The 17,529-nt window shown below is 35.6% G+C and overlaps 3 protein-coding genes across 3 annotated transcripts; 1 reads left to right on the forward strand and 2 right to left on the reverse strand.

Annotated features, from left to right (window-relative positions):
- Positions 1–5,081: 5,081 nt before the first annotated feature.
- On the reverse strand, positions 5,082–6,591 carry LOC122600654 (mitochondrial intermembrane space import and assembly protein 40 homolog). Its single transcript, XM_043773406.1, has 2 exons — positions 6,437–6,591; positions 5,082–5,888 (listed from the first exon to the last, which is right to left on the reverse strand). The coding sequence occupies exon 2, from the start codon at positions 5,877–5,879 to the stop codon at positions 5,415–5,417; it is 465 nt and encodes a 154-aa protein (XP_043629341.1). The 5' UTR covers positions 5,880–5,888; positions 6,437–6,591; the 3' UTR covers positions 5,082–5,414.
- A 979-nt stretch (positions 6,592–7,570) lies between these two features.
- Positions 7,571–10,307, forward strand: LOC122602379 (sugar transport protein 5-like). Its single transcript, XM_043775071.1, has 4 exons — positions 7,571–7,719; positions 7,820–8,139; positions 8,797–9,432; positions 9,872–10,307. The coding sequence occupies exons 1-4, from the start codon at positions 7,608–7,610 to the stop codon at positions 10,283–10,285; spliced, it is 1,482 nt and encodes a 493-aa protein (XP_043631006.1). The 5' UTR covers positions 7,571–7,607; the 3' UTR covers positions 10,286–10,307.
- Positions 10,308–11,006: 699 nt separating this feature from the next.
- On the reverse strand, positions 11,007–16,039 carry LOC122599712 (ubiquitin carboxyl-terminal hydrolase 4-like). The gene is made up of 6 exons (XM_043772265.1): positions 15,631–16,039; positions 14,429–14,545; positions 13,722–13,820; positions 12,783–12,965; positions 12,065–12,246; positions 11,007–11,670 (listed from the first exon to the last, which is right to left on the reverse strand). The coding sequence occupies exons 1-6, from the start codon at positions 15,745–15,747 to the stop codon at positions 11,268–11,270; spliced, it is 1,101 nt and encodes a 366-aa protein (XP_043628200.1). The 5' UTR covers positions 15,748–16,039; the 3' UTR covers positions 11,007–11,267.
- Between the last annotated feature and the right edge of the window lie 1,490 nt (positions 16,040–17,529).

A 17,529-nucleotide genomic window follows, 5' to 3' on the forward strand; every position in this document is an offset into this window, starting at 1 on the left:
TGAAATGGGTTGCTGGTGCTGAACTGGGTGAGCTGCTGCGCAGCTAGTTAAGCTGCCCCGCAGCTTCACAAGTCTGTTTTTCAGCTGCTGCGCAGCTAGTTAAGCTGCCCCGCAGCTTCACGAGTCTGTTTTTCAGCTGCGGCGCAGCGATAAGTTGCGGCGTAGTTGGGGGCTTCAATCACTTAACTTTTTCCTAGCTTTAGTTCTAACATCCTAGGATCGTCCCGACCTTTCCGGAATGTACTCTTATGACCTTATTGGTGCCCTACACATGACAAACGAGTCATTTAAAGTTGGGTGTCCTCTTTGGAACCTAATTCAAGACATTAACATAAACTAAATAAACATATAACTTATGTTTGAGAATGAGGCGACCTTGGGGCGACTTCATTTTGGTTACAAACTATTACATGACCTCCCTAACGACCATGATGGGTCCCGAAAGTCTTTCAAAGCCGTAAACCAAAGCTAAAACCTAGTTAGAGAATCGTCTTTGGTGAATAATGCATGTCTTGTATACATTACTAGGTTGTGGACGCATGGAGCACTATAATCACTTATAATCTCATCTTAATTCGATATTAGCCTCTTTTGCCAATCAAGGTGAGTTCGTATCTCCCTACTCTATTGAGATTCGGGCTGAAAAGTGAACATTGTGTGTTTATTTGTTTGAATTAGTTGTTTGTTGATTGAATGATGATTGATGGATGAATTATTGAAATGTTTTGTGTATGTTGGTATTGAGAAAGGTTATATTTAGGTTAGATGTACATACATGGAAGTCGACTTCGCTTTCAAAAGGTTTGAGATGTGGAGGGTTAGCCGCTGGTACACCCTGTATACAAACATCGAGGACTCTTTGAAAGCAAGCCCTCTCAAGTGCATGTATGTATAGTTTGATCATATTGTTGGTTATTGGATGTTGGATCGATGGATTGTTGGGCTTGCATTGTGTTGGTTGCCTTGAGATGATTTGGTTGTCTGTTGAGACAAATGTGTTTATCCAGGTATAGACGTATACACTGGTGTTGGTCATCCGGGTTTATAGACGTATATTCGCCGACGTTTTTGAGATGCCACAATGGTCATGGTGAAGACCTGTGAGTATCATTGCATAGATGGCATGATGGCCATAAATATTATATGTATTTTGGTTTGGCATGCATATCATTCACATCATGTCATTGACATTGCATTGATTGTTCTTATATGTTTGTTATATAGTGATGCATTGGTTGGATGACGTGTAAGACTACTTGTATGTGATGATTGTTCTTGTTTTTATGTATGTAGTTATGGTCGGTGGTTCATCTTGGGCCACCACTACGAACTCACCAACCTCGTGTTGACTTGTAGAACACTTTTCAGGTAATCAGGTGGTTCAAGGATGTGATGCATGATCTGGTGTAGCTTTTGGATTCGGGCATGGACTTTATGGATCAAGGATTCATTCGCCCACTTTTGGATTAATGCTTAGGATCGATAGCCATCTCTAGAATTCTCTTTTGTAAACTTTGATGGTCATTTGCTCCTTGTGCATTGTTTGAATATTTGACTTGATGTGGATTCACCGAATTCATTAATGTCATTTAGTTGCCTACGATAATCCCTCCTTGTGCTATATGATTTCCGTAATATTTCGAGCCCTAGCTCGGGGTGTTACAAAATATGTGAAAGATACTGAGGATTATCTCTTCTACATGACCATAGAGGCCATCGAAGAAGGGATCTTGGTGTGTATGAGGCTATAGTTGTTGGAACATCTCTCGAGTTAACATTGCTCAAGTTCGTCCTTACTGATCGTACCAGTTGGTATGTAGGTTATTTGGAGTATTTATGTCTTCATTTGCTTATGACATCCTTAGAAATTAGAACTCACTATTATACCCTCTTTTGTGCTTCTAAGAAACATTTAACGCTTAACATATCTGGGAGGTTATTACATCAGTTTCAGTTTTTGCACTTATTAAAGACAGCTGAGACTTAATGGGTGAATCAGATCATTTAATTATTAATATTTTATTAGTTTTTCAATAGAATAGCTTCTTCAATCAAACAGATAATGATATATTATTAGAGAATTACTACCTCTTTTTATCCAACTGTATAAAAATATGTATCTGTTTTGACATGTTAGCCAAGTCGTCCCACCTGCCAATTTACCACCTATTAAAGTTACCACTTTTATTTCTCATGTTTGTTTCTCGGGTGGTGTTATATTTGATTCCTTATCTTTCATGCAAGTGCAAGAGCAATGGCATTGTCTCTTTTTTCTTGCATGAGATCCTTATGCAAAACGTTGGAAGGTTAATCTATCATGATTGCTACATTGTTTTTTTTTTTTTTTTTTTTTTGCGAATGTTGTTATCGATAATCATTATGCATTCTTTTGTGTTGCCCTTTTAAACATTAAGGTTACTGGTTAAATTTTATATTTTAACAATGGGGTATTTGTGCAGATGATGCAGAGGAAAAAGCATATGAGATTAGGGGGATACATTATAGTACGAGAGGTTATTATTCTTTTCTTCATGTATTCAATTTGTGAACTTGTTAATGACATCTTTCCATATAGGGTTTTACACTCCCCTTTATCTCTTTGGATGGACAGGTATGACAAGGGGCAAAGCGTGTCATGAGTTGATTTTTCTTGGATATTTTGAGGGTTCCGCTTTGGAAGGTTTAGATTCAACATGATAGTACTCGTATTGTTGATTATGATTGTTCTATATACTCGTATTTACTATAGCCACCCTTTTAGGAAAGAGTTACATTGTGTTGTTGACGCACTATAGGTATTTGGCGAGTGCTTTGTTTGAACCTTGAGTTGCTGTTTGAGGCGGATTGCACCCGAAGAAGTGCTCCAGGTTAACCTCAGCTTACTCTGAATTATATTGATTGTTTTCTAGTTAATTACTAAAGATTATAGATAAATTTTATGTAGAGGTGGTAGTCTTGTGAATGGGTCAATTTGGTTTGTGTCAATTCTGATCTCTATATCATACCCAATCATTTTGAACATACTAATGATTTTTAAGAAATATATTTGTGTCCATTTACTTTAAAAGTTGACAAAATAAGTGTTTGCTGGATTAACTCCATGTGGCCTGTCACTGTCAATTTTACATCTCTCCATCCGCCTATGTTGCCCCCCGTTGTCAATTTGGTCTCTTTTCAAGTATTTTTATCTTTTTACTATTATGTTTCTAATAAATTAATCTTCTGTAGATGATTGGTCTATTCTAAACATTAGGTGGATGGTGCCTAGGAACAATGGCACGCCTTGTAGGGGTTATGACTACGATAACTACAATCAGTATCTCACGGCAAGGTTAGTTGATGATGCCAAGTACACGGGAAGTGTTGTAGTTTATCATGAATTTTCATGCAAGTTTCTGATATTCACATATATAATTGTGGTGGATTGGGTTGTTTAAAGTGGTATGTCTAGGATGTGAGTAGAGCTAGTATGGATATATGGTGGCTCTATTTTGTAAATATTACCGACTTGTAAAAACTAACTTAGTTTAACTAAGAGGATAATATGTCGCTGGCTATAATTTATTGGTCTTATATATAGAGAGACCAAAAAGATGTATGAATCAAGACGAACAATGTTTTAGAGTGATATGACATGATAGATAAGGTGCTTCACTTCTTTGCCACACGGTTGATGAGTTGTCATAGTATTTTAAGCTCCATCCTTTTCTTGTGATAAGGGTTTATTAAAATCCTTCAAAGCCAACTTGGCATTGAGGTAGGAGGTGCTACAGAATATGCCCTTATGATTGCTTTGTGTTATCCATCGCTTTAAATGTCTCCATACTCGTTGATCTCTCAATGATTATCTTGTGTGACGACTTTAATACTTAGGGTTTGAAATGTCTCTCCATAGTTGTTGCTCCCACAATGATTATCTTGTTTAATGACTTCAAACTAACTTTGGGTTTCTTGGGATCTCCAGTCATCTTAACTTGCAATTACCAAGGTTAATGATCTCTAGGGAAGCATCATATAAGGTTCTTTGCAATCAAAGTCATGCATCATTTGCTATCCATGTTTGTAGACATAGTTAATGGGTGTTAGTGTTGTATAATTTGCTTTGCTTCTTGTTATCATTCAACCGTATTATGTTTAAGCTCTTAATTTTATCATAGTTGGTTTCAAACACTTGAAGTGCCTGTCTTTTACAGTAATGGGATCTATCTCCATTGAAACAGTATGAATTGAAAAGTACAACCAATATTAAAGAAGTGCCAAAGTTACTTGACTCTTTTTTAATTAGTAGTTTAGTAATATTTTCATTTTAGTAAATAAAGAACCATTTTTGTCTCCCAATCCATCGCTTATTGTACCTCATTGTAAGTAGGACCCGTCATCTTTGAGGAGTTCATATGTTTTCTTACATTAATACATTATCATATTTCTTGTTTTTGGGTGCTAACTTAAATTTTCTTGATTGTTTTTAGGTTGGCCTTTGGCAAATAATTGAGCCTGGTGTATAGAAAGAATCTTAAACAGCAGCTTTTGAAATCTTAAATAGGTTTAAAACTATTTACCTTGTGTTTGGTTGTGTAATCAATGGTCCTAACGATGTCTACACTATATGTTTGGTCCTCTTCTAAGTCGGTTTATGAAATTTCAGCTATGTACAAGGTTTACCCTAAATAGTAAAACTATTTCAGCAGATTTCATGTTTACAGTGAAATAGCTTTCAGAATTCCATTTAAAATTAGAAGACTAAATTATATTAGGACAAAAACCAAACGTTTTGTTGCGGGTGACAGGTTGATGTAAAGGAGGTAGTAAGACTCAATTACATGTGCAATATATTATGCCAAAAACCAAACCCATCCCAATACGAAAGGCTTAACCATTCGGGCCATGATGCGGTTGTAAACTAGTTAAAATCAGTGTGACTTTTGTTCCCGTTATTTTACTTTTCTTTATCTGGTTCAGCTCCATCCAGGAGATGTCAGACCACACCAGGTCCAATTTCAACATGATATTAACATGATAGCAGGAGTATTATTTTAAGTTCATTTGATCACGGGCTGAAACGTAGAGAAGGAACACTTCACTGAAAATGAGAAACAATGAATTCTATAGATAGAAGGAATTCTTGCCAGACAATTCAAATACATCACCAAACAGTATCTTTTGTTTCCATGAAAATGGTCCGAATGGATTTTCCTAATTCCACCTTACCAGATGAATTACACTTTACGGAACACATATGATTTATGGACAAAGGGGTTTAACCAGAAAAAAAAAACCAAGGCGGCAAGAACCATATCTATTGCTTTCAATGGCTAAATTGTATATTATTACTCAGAAAAGTAGTGTATTAAATAAGAGGAACGATTTTCCGATACTGTAAATAATAAGCTGCAAAAAGCACGAGTAAAATCTCACTAAAGCTTTGGTTTTGGACTTGGAGTTTCTATCGCCCATTTAGGAGGAATCATTTTGACTGGCTTCTCTTTCTCTTTATCCTCCTGTTCATCAGCTTCGTCATTTTCCAATACATCCTTTGGAAACGCATTCGGGTTGGTCTGAATACATCTCTGCAACGCCACAAATGGCTGCACACAATCCGAGCCTTTCTCTTCAGCCGTGCTCATCAGAAAACATTTGAAGGCATCCGTAAACTGGGACCCACAAGGTCCAGTTTTGAGATTTTGAATACAAGGGCATTCTAATGCTTTCTCAGCTTTGGCTTCTAAAGATGCGTTTTCATCCTCATTGCCAAATGCTGTTGCTTCTGCAAGTAAAGATTCCATTGAAGGCGGAGAATTATCAGTAGATGGAGACGATGGTTCCTCTCTTTGAGGAGCCGCTACAGGGGAATCATCGATCTTGCTTTGATCCTGTCCCATTTTGTATCACTGCAGAGAGAATACGTATCATTGTTTTTTATCTAACTAGAAACACTTTTCTTCCCTCTCACAAAACCTATTGTTTTTTTCGCAGGAATCTAATACCCAAACATTATTTTCTACTTCTCGTTTGATAAAAGCGGATTATCTAATACTAACTATTCAAAATCACATTCATTGAGGCCACGATGATTTGCGTTTTCCTCTATGCTTATTGTATGGTTTTGAAGTATATTTTGCAGATGAATATTTTTTTAATTTAACATTTATTTTGCAAAATACACTTTTAAAACCAGGCATAGAGGAAAACATAAAAGCGATGACGTCCTCCAATCATCATGACGTCACCTAGCCTATAAAGCTTTCACTATAAAGAAGCAAACAAGCTATAACAACTATAACCCTAAATGTCCTCGTTCTAATATATATATATATATATATATATATATATTGACTGAGGGATTTGGGATAAAAATTACAAATCATCAATTCAATATATTATATTATTTGTATATATATAAAAATAAATGAAAAGGAAGAGAGTTAGAATGAAATACATGTCTTTCTTCTTTCTTGGCAGTGCGGAAATCGGAAGACCGGAGAAGCAAAAGCGATGTAATTTTTGAAGTCAATGAATCAAAAAGGGTTTTAGGGATGTTTCCTTCATTTGTTTGTTTCAGTAGGGGCACCAAATTATAAAGGAGGTGATATAAGTTGTAACTATCTACAACAATCACTGCATAATACATATGTGCAATATATTTTATACTTATACTTTTGTTGTAAATGATTAAAATTTGTCGTAGGAATATCACTTTTCAAATTATAAAAAGACAAACACTATTGACTTATTTTATTTAATTTGATAATCTAACCATGTTTCAAAATTGCAAAGATCAATATTAGTCGACACTTACCTAAGCTAAACTAGGTCTTCTCAACACTGAGTGTTAATAATTTGACTAAACATGACGTTAACGAAGTGTTTCAGGAGCTCTTTTTTTCTATTCTCGAGTATGGGTTTATTTTATTTTTTTTATAATAAAAATTTTTAGAAATGATCTGATGAGTATAATAAACGACTCTTAAAATTTGCCCCATAGCAAGAAACATTTCGGCTCCATCCCTGCTTACCTTGACAGGGTCAACGAGTGATTGAGAAGACCCACGGTCTAGGTTCGTTTGCACTTTGAAGGGAGGCGTTCTGCCTAAGTGGTTGAGTTTACGCAAAATTTGTGTCAGATCAAGAATATCTGTCCGCGCAACCCCTATCCTAACTTAAGATTGATACATTAATTACCATCGATTTCCTCCGGTGCCATTTTGAATTAACAAGCAGATTATAAAATCAACTCAAACAATTAAATCACAAAATATATCCACATTAAGATCTTCATAAAGCATGCATAAGCACACCTCCTTATATTTTGCCATATCGTTGACATTGACATAAAACATGCATAAAACAATATGTCTAAAATGTGACTTCATTAAAAATAACAATGAAATGTAAAAGAGTTTTGTAAACCAATCATTTTGTACATTTCCATAATTTTAGTCATCTGAACAAACAATTTTCAGGCCTCTCTATCCCCACCTTTTTCTACAACATTTTGCCCAGAAAAGATTAGGCTATCAACTTGATCCAAACTATTTCTCCAATAGAACATAACAACTTGAAAAATACCTATATGTTGCAAAACCGAAAATATCAACAAGTCGAAAAGAATGGAAGAAGACGAGGAAAGATGCAAAACGCCTTTGACAAACACAGCTATATTTATCTGCATTATTGCAGGCTCTGCTGGTTTGATGTATGGATACGATACAACGGTTTCTGGTTAGTTCTTCATTGTATTAAACATCCATATGTAATGAATGACATATATATATATATATGGTTTTTAAATGGAACTAATTAGAATCTATGTTGCTGGTAGGAGGGGTGATGATGATGGGACCATTTTTGGAAAAATTCTTCCCAGCAATTTTGGCAAAGATGAGGGACACGACAGAAGATCAATATTGTTTATTCGATAGCCATAAATTAACTGCATTTATATCGTCAACGTTTATAGCTGGTTTGGTGTCATCTTTGTTGGCGGGTCGTGTTACCAACTTGATAGGACGTAGATTTAGTTTGATTATAAGCGGGCTCTTGTTCTTAACAGGGAATGGTCTTTCAGTTTTTGCTCAGGATGTTAGTACCTTGATTGTTGGTCGTCTATTCGTAGGATTTGGCGTTGGTTTCGCAAATCAGGTGTGCACTTTTTATATAATGTAAGTCCTCGGACTCTATTACAATGATTAAAGATAATGAAGTCTATTGGTGGTTATAGCTAGACCAAGCATAAGGGTAACCTGACCTAGAGGTGGCAATAGGTGTAGGCAAAACGGGTTGGGTAACAGGTTCAAGTTGCAATGGGCTATTTATTGGTACAGATTGAAATGGGCCGGGTTAGGCCTGGTTCACTCATTCACACGTTTCGTCAATATTGTATTCTTTCCCCTTAAACTAAGGCATTAACTATGATAGCAAAAACATTATTATTATGCTAATAATCACAATCTCTAAATAAAACGATTCAGAGGGTTGTATGCATTAAAAATAGAGTTGTAGCTCTTTTTAAACCTGTTTGACCCTTTCGACCCATTTGACTTGTTACTCAGTAGCTAATTCATTCTTAGGACCAATTACATTCATGTAAGATAAACTACAACAGAAACTGATCAAACTATTAGCAAATGGGTTAAAAGTGCTACCTCTATGGGCATGACCCATAAGGTACCCCCGAGTCTATGTTCAAAACCAAATACAAAGTATGCTGACACCTACATTTATAAAACTGAAATTGTTTAAATTTCAAAGCCTTAAATTACATCACTGAAGGCATAACTGGTTGCTATTATCTACAAGGCTGCTCCAATTTACATAACAGAAATGGCACCATCAAAATGGCGAGGAGCTCTAAATACAGCTTTTCAGTTTTTCGTTTGTTTGGGGACTGTAATCGCCAGCTTAATCAACTTAGCCTCCAACCACTCAAATAGCAACCATGGCTGGCAGCTTGCATTGGGGTGTGCGAGTGTCCCTGCAATGATCCTCATAATCGGGGCCTTATTCATCCCAGACACTCCATCCAGCTTGATCCAAAGGGGCAAGAATGAAGAGGCCCTTGCTGCATTGACGAAGGTGCGGTCAACTAAGGCTGGGGCTGAAGCTGAACTAAACGACTTAATTAGCACCAGTGAGGCGGCAAAACTGAACCTTGAGAAACCATACATTAAACTAATGGAGCCGAGATACAGACCACAGCTAGTGTTGACAGTAGCCATTGCAGGGTTTCAGCAGTTAACGGGAGTGGGTATGGTTGCCTTTTATGCGCCGGTGATTATGAGGACAATAGGGATAGGAGCTGAAGGGTGTTTGGCTGCTGCAGTAGTTATTGGTTTTGTCAATTTGGCATCTGTACTGTTGTCGACTTGCATGGTTGATAAAATCGGAAGAAGGTTTCTGTTTCTTCAAGGTGGTGTGCAGATAATATTCTCTCAGGTATCCATCTCCCTTCTTCTACCCTGTATCGTTAGCAGATGTGGCAATGTTAAACCATTTAGTATTTAAGAATGGGTCTTGTTGGGTTGTCGTTATCCTTTGCGGGTCGAAAGTCACCCAAATGCTTACTGCCTCCTAAGTTATGTTTTTTAGATATCAGATTGTTGTAGTAATAACATAGTTATATATATTTGGTTAACTATTTACCAAATAAAGAAAACCACATGTTTGTGGCCATGTGGGTACCAGACTTGACCCAAACCAGTTTTTTCGTTTTAACTCACTCAACACAATGTGTTCCAATCCAGACCCATACCCAACCCTCCCATTTTTATAGCTCTACTTAATTTGTCACATGTAGGCTGAGCAGATAGTTTAAACTTACACACATATTATACGTATTGAGGACTTACCAAATCCAAGTAAAATTATATTGTAGGTGTTTATCGCATGTACTCTAGCAATTCAACAACAAAGTGAGTTTTTGGATTTCCCATACAGTGACGGGATCGTGGTGCTAGTCCTAATGTGTCTTATCTCAGCAGCTTTTGGATGGTCATGGGGTCCACTTACCTGGCTTGTCCCTAGTGAAATACTGCCAATAGAGGTTCGTACAGCTGGAACAGGCATAGGAGTTGCAACGAACTTTCTCATCACATTTATCCTTGCTCAGTCGTCGATGACAATGCTATGTTCTATGAAATTTGGATTGTTCTTGTTCTATGGCGCCACAACCTTTCTCATGACTGCAACTATTGCCGTCTTTTTGCCTGAAACCAAAGGAGTTCCTCTTGAGTCCATGGATATTGTTTGGAGAAAACATTGGTATTGGAAGTGGGTTGTTCCTGACTAAATTTGGCTACGCTAGGCTTGATTTGGTTCACTTAGGCTGATTTGATCTTGGCATGCAACTCTACATGAAAAATTTTACGTCAAGTATTTGGCTGACAGTCACCGTTGGTTGGAAAGTATTTTGAAGATTTGTTTCAAACGGTCATGTAATCTCATGTGAAGGGTCTAAAACAAAGAGATAGACGTACACATTGCCTGTGGAGATCACTTTGACTCGCTTATTAATGCATATTTTACTAAAACAAGGATAGCCATTAGTGTTATTTGGGTGGTCAAGTTTGTAAGTTCAAGAGTAATATTACCAGTACAGATCAGGAAAATGAAGATGTTAATATGTAATTATAGGACTTTGGTTACTTCTTTAGAATAACATAGTTACTATCGCATTCTGTTATTGCTACCATCTACCATTCAACACCAAAAAAGAAAAGGAGAGAGAAAGAAGCTAATATAACCATGTCTTACAAATCCCACACTTTTCCTCCCTTCTGTATCCAATCGTTCAAATACAAATGAAATTAGAGCTCATCTCGCTTCCCTCGTTTAAGATTGTCTTCGCTGTAGATACTTGAAACATATAGAAAAAAAGCTGAAAAGAACAAAGACCCACAAAATAAGTTGAGTCATTTTTTATACAGGACTTGTTACATAAAAAGCATCTGAATCTTCAAGTCCCTTCAACAATAGTAATTAGTAAATCATACAGTTTTTAACAGACATCACACAGTAATTTCCCTGATTATTTCCATATAATTTGAATCATCCGATACCAAAAAGAAAAGAAACAGACCACTAAAATTATAGCAGCCATTGCCTTAAATGTACTTCGAGAAGGAGAAACTGTAATGGCTGCACAATGCAAACCATCAACTGTACATCTAACACATATGGTGATTAGTTTCCTGATCTAATTCAAAATGTTCTATAATGACAAAACACCTCGTAACATGTATACAACTTATCACAATGAACAAAACAGATTATCAGCTCGAGTTGTTAGCAATGCTCTCATAGAACAGAATGTACCCATGATCCGTGTTACTTGCATACTCCTGAGCAGAACCGAAGGCCGTTTGAACAGCAGATTCTTCGATCATCTCCACATTCTCATCATCAAAAAAGAGCCAATGGTTGTGGCTTTTGACCAGACTGACATAATGACCATGGTTAGGCCCACTGCCGACATGAACCACCACCGCAAACAAAGAATACTCACAGTCGGCATCTTCCATGGTGTTTGTCAGCTTTAACTCCAGAGGGAAGACGACACGATATAATAACTTTTTGTACCTGCCAAGCTGTTCCATGTACTTGAAACGCTTTAAATGTATAACCAAAATATGAGGCGGTTTTTTTATCTTCATCCTCTTCTGTGCTTCCTGCAAGCTGGAAGTATAGAGATCAACAATTGATATACTTGTTACTAATCTATTAGAGGTTGTAATTTTAACTAATTTAAGCAGAGATAGACTGAGTCATTGTTATAGTTTACCTCTAACAGGTAGAATGGGTAACTTTAATACATGGCTAACAGGCTGAATGAGTTAGATGGGTAAGAAACAGCATAAAATGCATTTAAACGTTTGACCGTATGGGTGTGCACAAGTAAGGCCAAGACCATAAAACCGAACCGAAACAGTACCTCAAGGCATCGTACCGTACTACCGTTATACGCTGATATCATTTTGTAATAGCAGTTACTTTTGGATAGTAAACGTGAAGTTAACTAGCATGTTAGGTCACTTAAACTAAAAGAAGTAAATTTGCAGAAAGGACCAACCTGCAGCATTTATCACAGAAGAACTTATCCTCAGCATTTAAGGTCTCTGTGGAACTGAAGTTTTTTAAACAGCTTGTAATTGAACTGTTCTGCTCTATATCAAGGCTCAAATCTAAGAATGTCTCATCCCTTGCAGTCACAGTCTCACACCTTAAACACCTTGTCTCATTTGTAAGTATGCCCTGCATATTCACCGATATGAGAAGAATTCATGGAATTGACTACCACAGTACCACCACATAATAAGTAATAACAGATATACACAACCGTATACATCGTCTATAACTAGTGGTGGCAAATTCCACCTACTTAGTTATCAAATAGACTGTTGCAGGTTATTATGATTTATCTCTAGGGGGCCAATACAGGAGAATATAAAAGAGAAAAAGAAAAAAGAAATAAAACTGACATCAGTTGATTGGGTCAAGAAGGCCAGAAGTAGCTAAAATGTATCTTTAATAAATAAAACCTCTTTGATTCAAAAAAATCAGATCAGTATTAACATAATAGAGCTTCTGGAAACAAATTTAACATACTAGAAACTTTTGACAAAAATGATTTTTCAACAAACCCAACCTAACACATACAATAAGTACTTGTTTTGACTTGTTACCCAACCTGCACATGTTGCCACCTCTACCATCTCAAGCTTCTTGGCATATAATTTGAAAGCAAGACTTTGACTACTTCCAGGACATAAGTGTATATTTAAACTAACCTGAAAGTTTTTGTGAATCCAGGTAAGCTTGGGTTCTTTCTTTGCACCATTGACCTGACCACTATGTTGCCCATTAGGCATCTTATCGGGAGGTGATATATTCTCCACTGGACCTTTCGCTGTTTCTTTTTCTACTATTTCAACAAGATCGTTTAGTAAGAAGTTCAAGAACTCGTGTGCATCCTACAGGAAATTTTAAAGATCCCGGATATCAGCAATAAAGAATACTATGGATGAAGGGAACAGGAAATATCACAACTGAAAAGTCAGAGTTAACATAGATTCAGAAGAATTCAAAGGACATATATGCTTCCTTCGTGCCACTGAAAAATATCGTTTCAATGATTCAATACGTATCTCAAAAGTATCTTTAACAAAGGTTTTTGTGAAGCCAAGTATGGGGGTTCATATAAGTATCAGTATTTTGTTCAGTACTTCAGTTAGCACTACTAGTAAAGACTGTTTATTTGAAATAAGATAACCACGCCACTTACATTAAAAAAAAAAAAATTCCTACTTGGTGAAACAAGATAATGGGGTGCAAACAATTGAATAATAATTGTTAGATTCACAAACATGCATATATACCATAAGTCCTAATCTATCCAGTACAACTTTTGCTTAGCAAAAATACAATATACAGCTTGAACACTGCAGAAAGGCAGCGAGGTACACAGATTGCAGCATTTAAGAATAGTAGATCATAACTCTCGAAAAGTTGGTACTGCAAACAAGCGAACTTAATGAAAGAAGCCATAATATTCATAGAAGGAGATACAGAATCCTAGAAGGTGAAACTACTAAAAAATGGCAGTCTTACACATCCAACTTTTTTCGGTCATAAGCATCATGAATAAACCTGAGTCCTCAATATACACCTAGGAGGGATGATTAGAAGTTTAAACGATATGAGTCTGCAATACCGAACTCTGAACGTACCTGATGCATGTAACCACGGAAAAGCTCATTTTCTTTCTTCACTCTTTGTACAAAGCGCTTTGGAGCAATAACACCTGTTTTCTTCTTTTGTGTACTAATCTGAACAGACATACAAAATCAAGTCAACAATATATTACAAAATAAGTCCTGTATAATGTCAATCTTGTCATAGAAAATAAAGAGCTTAGTTGTGTGTAGGTATCGTTGCTTGGGAAACTTCTGATGAAGCCCTATAACATTGCATCTTACGACAGAGCAGTAAAGCAACAACCACATATTTAAGATTTTTTTGAAATGATGATAACTGATATCTGAAGTCATGATCATCAAAATGAAATAATTTCACCAAACTACTTAAGACAATGGATGACCACATATCTTATGTTTATCTATTTTATACTTGTACAATAATGTATAACACAAAATTCCTAAGATAAAACCCACAGTTACGGTCAACGAGTCCTACATAATGATTCTACTAGACTATGATTCAACCAAGAGAATGTCAAAGACCAGTAAATCAACAAGTTCAGTGAAACAAATTTAAAAAAACTTCTTGTATATACAGAGCTCAACATAGAATACACAATAGCCTATTTAGAAACCGTGGAAGTAACGAAGCACTCATGGAGAATACATTTACTATTCGACAAACAAAGGAACTAGCACTATTTAAGTTTATGTTTATCTCTAACCAGATATACTACCTGCATAAACAATTCAGCTAAACATGTAAGGAGATTCTCTTCCATATCTCCTGGACTTTTACGGTTTCCATAGTATTCAAGAAGCTGTTCACGAAATGGAACACAGAAATAAAGGGCCTGAAATTAAAACAGAACTAGATGAGAACATTACTATAGCCAAAAAACGTTTAGTAGGATCTTCATGCTTGTATGTGATGATGAACGATTAGAGGCTACTCAAATTGATATATTAATTCCTAAATCAACAAGAAAACATCAAGGACCACAGGGTCAACATGGATAGACGAATATTTAGGGGCTGATAGTATGAGGACAACAAAAATCAACACCAGCAGGGATCTATATGATAAGCTGCCACATTTGTTTTTCAGAATACTTTTAGCGTTACAAATACGTTGACTTAAGGACTAAGGAGAAAGTAAAGAAGCCATTAGTGAAGTCTCGCAGCACTTTACATATGGTAGAGATAGATTCCCTAACATAATATCATGCAAGCGTAGGTTAAAATCTGTTCCACTAGATTGTCTATTACAGCAATAATCTTCACAGAATAAGTCTATACTGAAATGCATCCCCTTCGATAAGCACGCGTGTGTCCATTTGAAACCCCTAAAACTAAAAAAACCTTGTAACCCAAAAAACCATTAGGTGACCTTCAATCAAAAAATGCTGATCCAAATTGATTGAAATGTGAGAAAAAACTTCACAAACATTACTCGTAAACGTAATGTCACGTTATTTGAGCTGCCAAAAAGCCGGACCCAGCGGAAAGGTTTTTCTGCTTTTCAGATACTCGGCAGACAGGTATGATTTTCTAAACATTTCTCATTTTCTGTCTTGCACTCCTTTGTGGCCGGAGGTCCCTATGGAAGGAGTCTCTCTACCTTTGTGTAGAGGTAAGACTGTCTACAGCTTACCTCCCCCATACCCCGCGCAGGGATTGGGTCTTGTTGTTGTTGTTGTTGTAAATTAAGCTCCACCTCAATAAGCATTTCACTGCCAAAGTAATTATTGTATTGCATACTACGCGTGCCGGCACACATACACACACACATACACTAATTAACTAAATGTAGCTAATTCGATTCATTTCAACGCTAATAATATGACATAAGGGAACAGTAATATATACATATATATATATACACACACAAATGATATAAAAAGAAATGCACAGGAAAAAAAGGAAGAAGACAAAGAACCTGCAAAACACTGTTGCAATAACAAGTATTGCCAAAGTTTTCGAGACCGAAATAGCGTTCGCCTTCGGGAAATTGGTCTCCAAGAGCTTTCTCGAGCTTAGACCCAGTTGCTCCCATCAGACCATCCACCAAATACCAAAATTCCTCTATTTCTTTCCCACCCTCTCTCTCTATATATATAACAACATCTGATTTTGAAAACCTAAGAATTACAGTAAACAAATGAAGTCTTGTATTCCCCCTTAGGGTTTGGTATTAACAAAGAGAAACTGAAAGAAATTAGTGTCCAAATGATTTTCGTGTTGTTTGAATCGAAGTGTGTGTTTGTTTGATTTGGATGATATCAAACAATTGCTTTTGTTTGTTTTGGGTTGGGTTCTGTTGACTCCGTTTGTTTTTTTTTTTATTATTGGTGTTCTCAATCATGTACATGAACACGTTTCCACAATTTGTTCATGTTTACGGTAATTCTTAGAAAACGAAAATTACAAAGTATATATGCATTATTTCTATAAATAAATAAATATCGCTCATTTTCATTCGTTTATTATGACTTTATGTCCTTGATGATCTGATTAATATTTATTGTGATTTGTTAATGATGACAGCCGGTTAAAGGTACTTTTAGCTTTACTTAAGTTTGATCATCAGGGATGACAAAGCCTTAGGGGTTTTTCTCTTCGAATACTTATAACGATTTATGTAACATCTCATTGTCTAAGCTACGCGTAAAGTTTCATTCATTAAATGGTGAGGTTTCCCTGATACCATGTTCTGACTGAATGTTCAGAACAAAAAACAAAAGTTGTGTCGATTTGTTTAAGTATTTATAATAGACGTACATATTGTTTTAGCTTAAGTGGTTTAAGAGTTTTAGACAAGACTAAGTTTAAAACCGACGGTGTTGGATCGATAGTTGAAGTCCTTGTTCTTTTTTACCTTTGGTAAAATATGAAAACATTCTCTCTACCTTTGATAGTGGTAAGGTTGTCTACATCTCAACCTTTTCAAAAAACGTCGTAGACGATATTGAGACCAAAAACCCATAGATGACGGTATTGAGAGTTACTTTAGACAAGACTAAGTTTGAAAACCTAGTTTATTAACATACAAATGTTTAAATTTGAAAACCTAGTTCATTAACATACATTAAGTTAAAATAATTAGAGAAAACAAAAAATCCATTTTGTTATTGAACTTTTAATTTAAAAATACCAAAGTTCACACAACAATCAATACGGAGATTACTACAACGAATATTGTATATTGAGATTATTGTATCTAACCGAAAGTCCAATATAAACTCAAATTTTTGGGACTTAAATCAGCTGCTTAATCCATAATAGTTATTGAGCCGCCTATCGTATTACCTGATTATTATCTATATTTATGATTTAAAGAAAGAAAAAAATTAATGTAATAAATAGTTAATTTCAATACTCTATTTAGAGGTTTTTTTAATATTGAACTTGATTTATGATGTTACTAAATACTATTGCTTGTCTATTTATATATTCGTATTTCTATGTTCATTTGTGTGTTGGTGAACATGAATAAGCTAATTAGAGCCAACTTTCAGTGTATGTATCTTTCAATAAAACATATATGTAACGTTGATATCAAAATTATAAGCTTTAAATAATTAGTACTTAATCAAAGAAAAGCTGCATAATTATATTTTTAATTTAATCATTAATGTTATACTTGTTTTAAGAGCATATTAAAAAAGAAAAAGTAAACATTCACTCTATTGAAATGATAAGTTATTACCAAGAAAAGAAAAATCAGATATACTTCATAGATAATATCATTATCATCTGGAACAAACTTCTTTTACTTCGGTAAGCTCAGGATAGCGGTTTTCTTTTCATCTTTCCATATTTTATTTTATATCTTAAT

The sequence above is a fragment of the Erigeron canadensis genome, chromosome 5 (assembly GCF_010389155.1).
Source record: "Erigeron canadensis isolate Cc75 chromosome 5, C_canadensis_v1, whole genome shotgun sequence".
NCBI lineage: Eukaryota > Viridiplantae > Streptophyta > Magnoliopsida > Asterales > Asteraceae > Erigeron > Erigeron canadensis.

Bases quoted from the DNA above. Each gene is read 5' to 3' on its own strand.
- LOC122602379 (XM_043775071.1), top strand. From the start codon at position 7,608: ATGGAAGAAGACGAGGAAAGATGCAAAACGCCTTTGACAAACACAGCT. The intron at 7,720-7,819 runs GTTAGTTCTTCA...TGTTGCTGGTAG, and splicing joins ATACGATACAACGGTTTCTG to GAGGGGTGATGATGATGGGA. The intron at 8,140-8,796 runs GTGTGCACTTTT...ATTATCTACAAG, and splicing joins GCGTTGGTTTCGCAAATCAG to GCTGCTCCAATTTACATAAC.
- LOC122600654 (XM_043773406.1), bottom strand. From the start codon at position 5,879: ATGGGACAGGATCAAAGCAAGATCGATGATTCCCCTGTAGCGGCTCCT.
- LOC122599712 (XM_043772265.1), bottom strand. From the start codon at position 15,747: ATGGGAGCAACTGGGTCTAAGCTCGAGAAAGCTCTTGGAGACCAATTT. The intron at 13,821-14,428 runs GTAGTATATCTG...ATGTCTGTTCAG, and splicing joins TAGCTGAATTGTTTATGCAG to ATTAGTACACAAAAGAAGAA. The intron at 12,247-12,782 runs GTTAGTTTAAAT...GTGAATATGCAG, and splicing joins GGATTCACAAAAACTTTCAG to GGCATACTTACAAATGAGAC.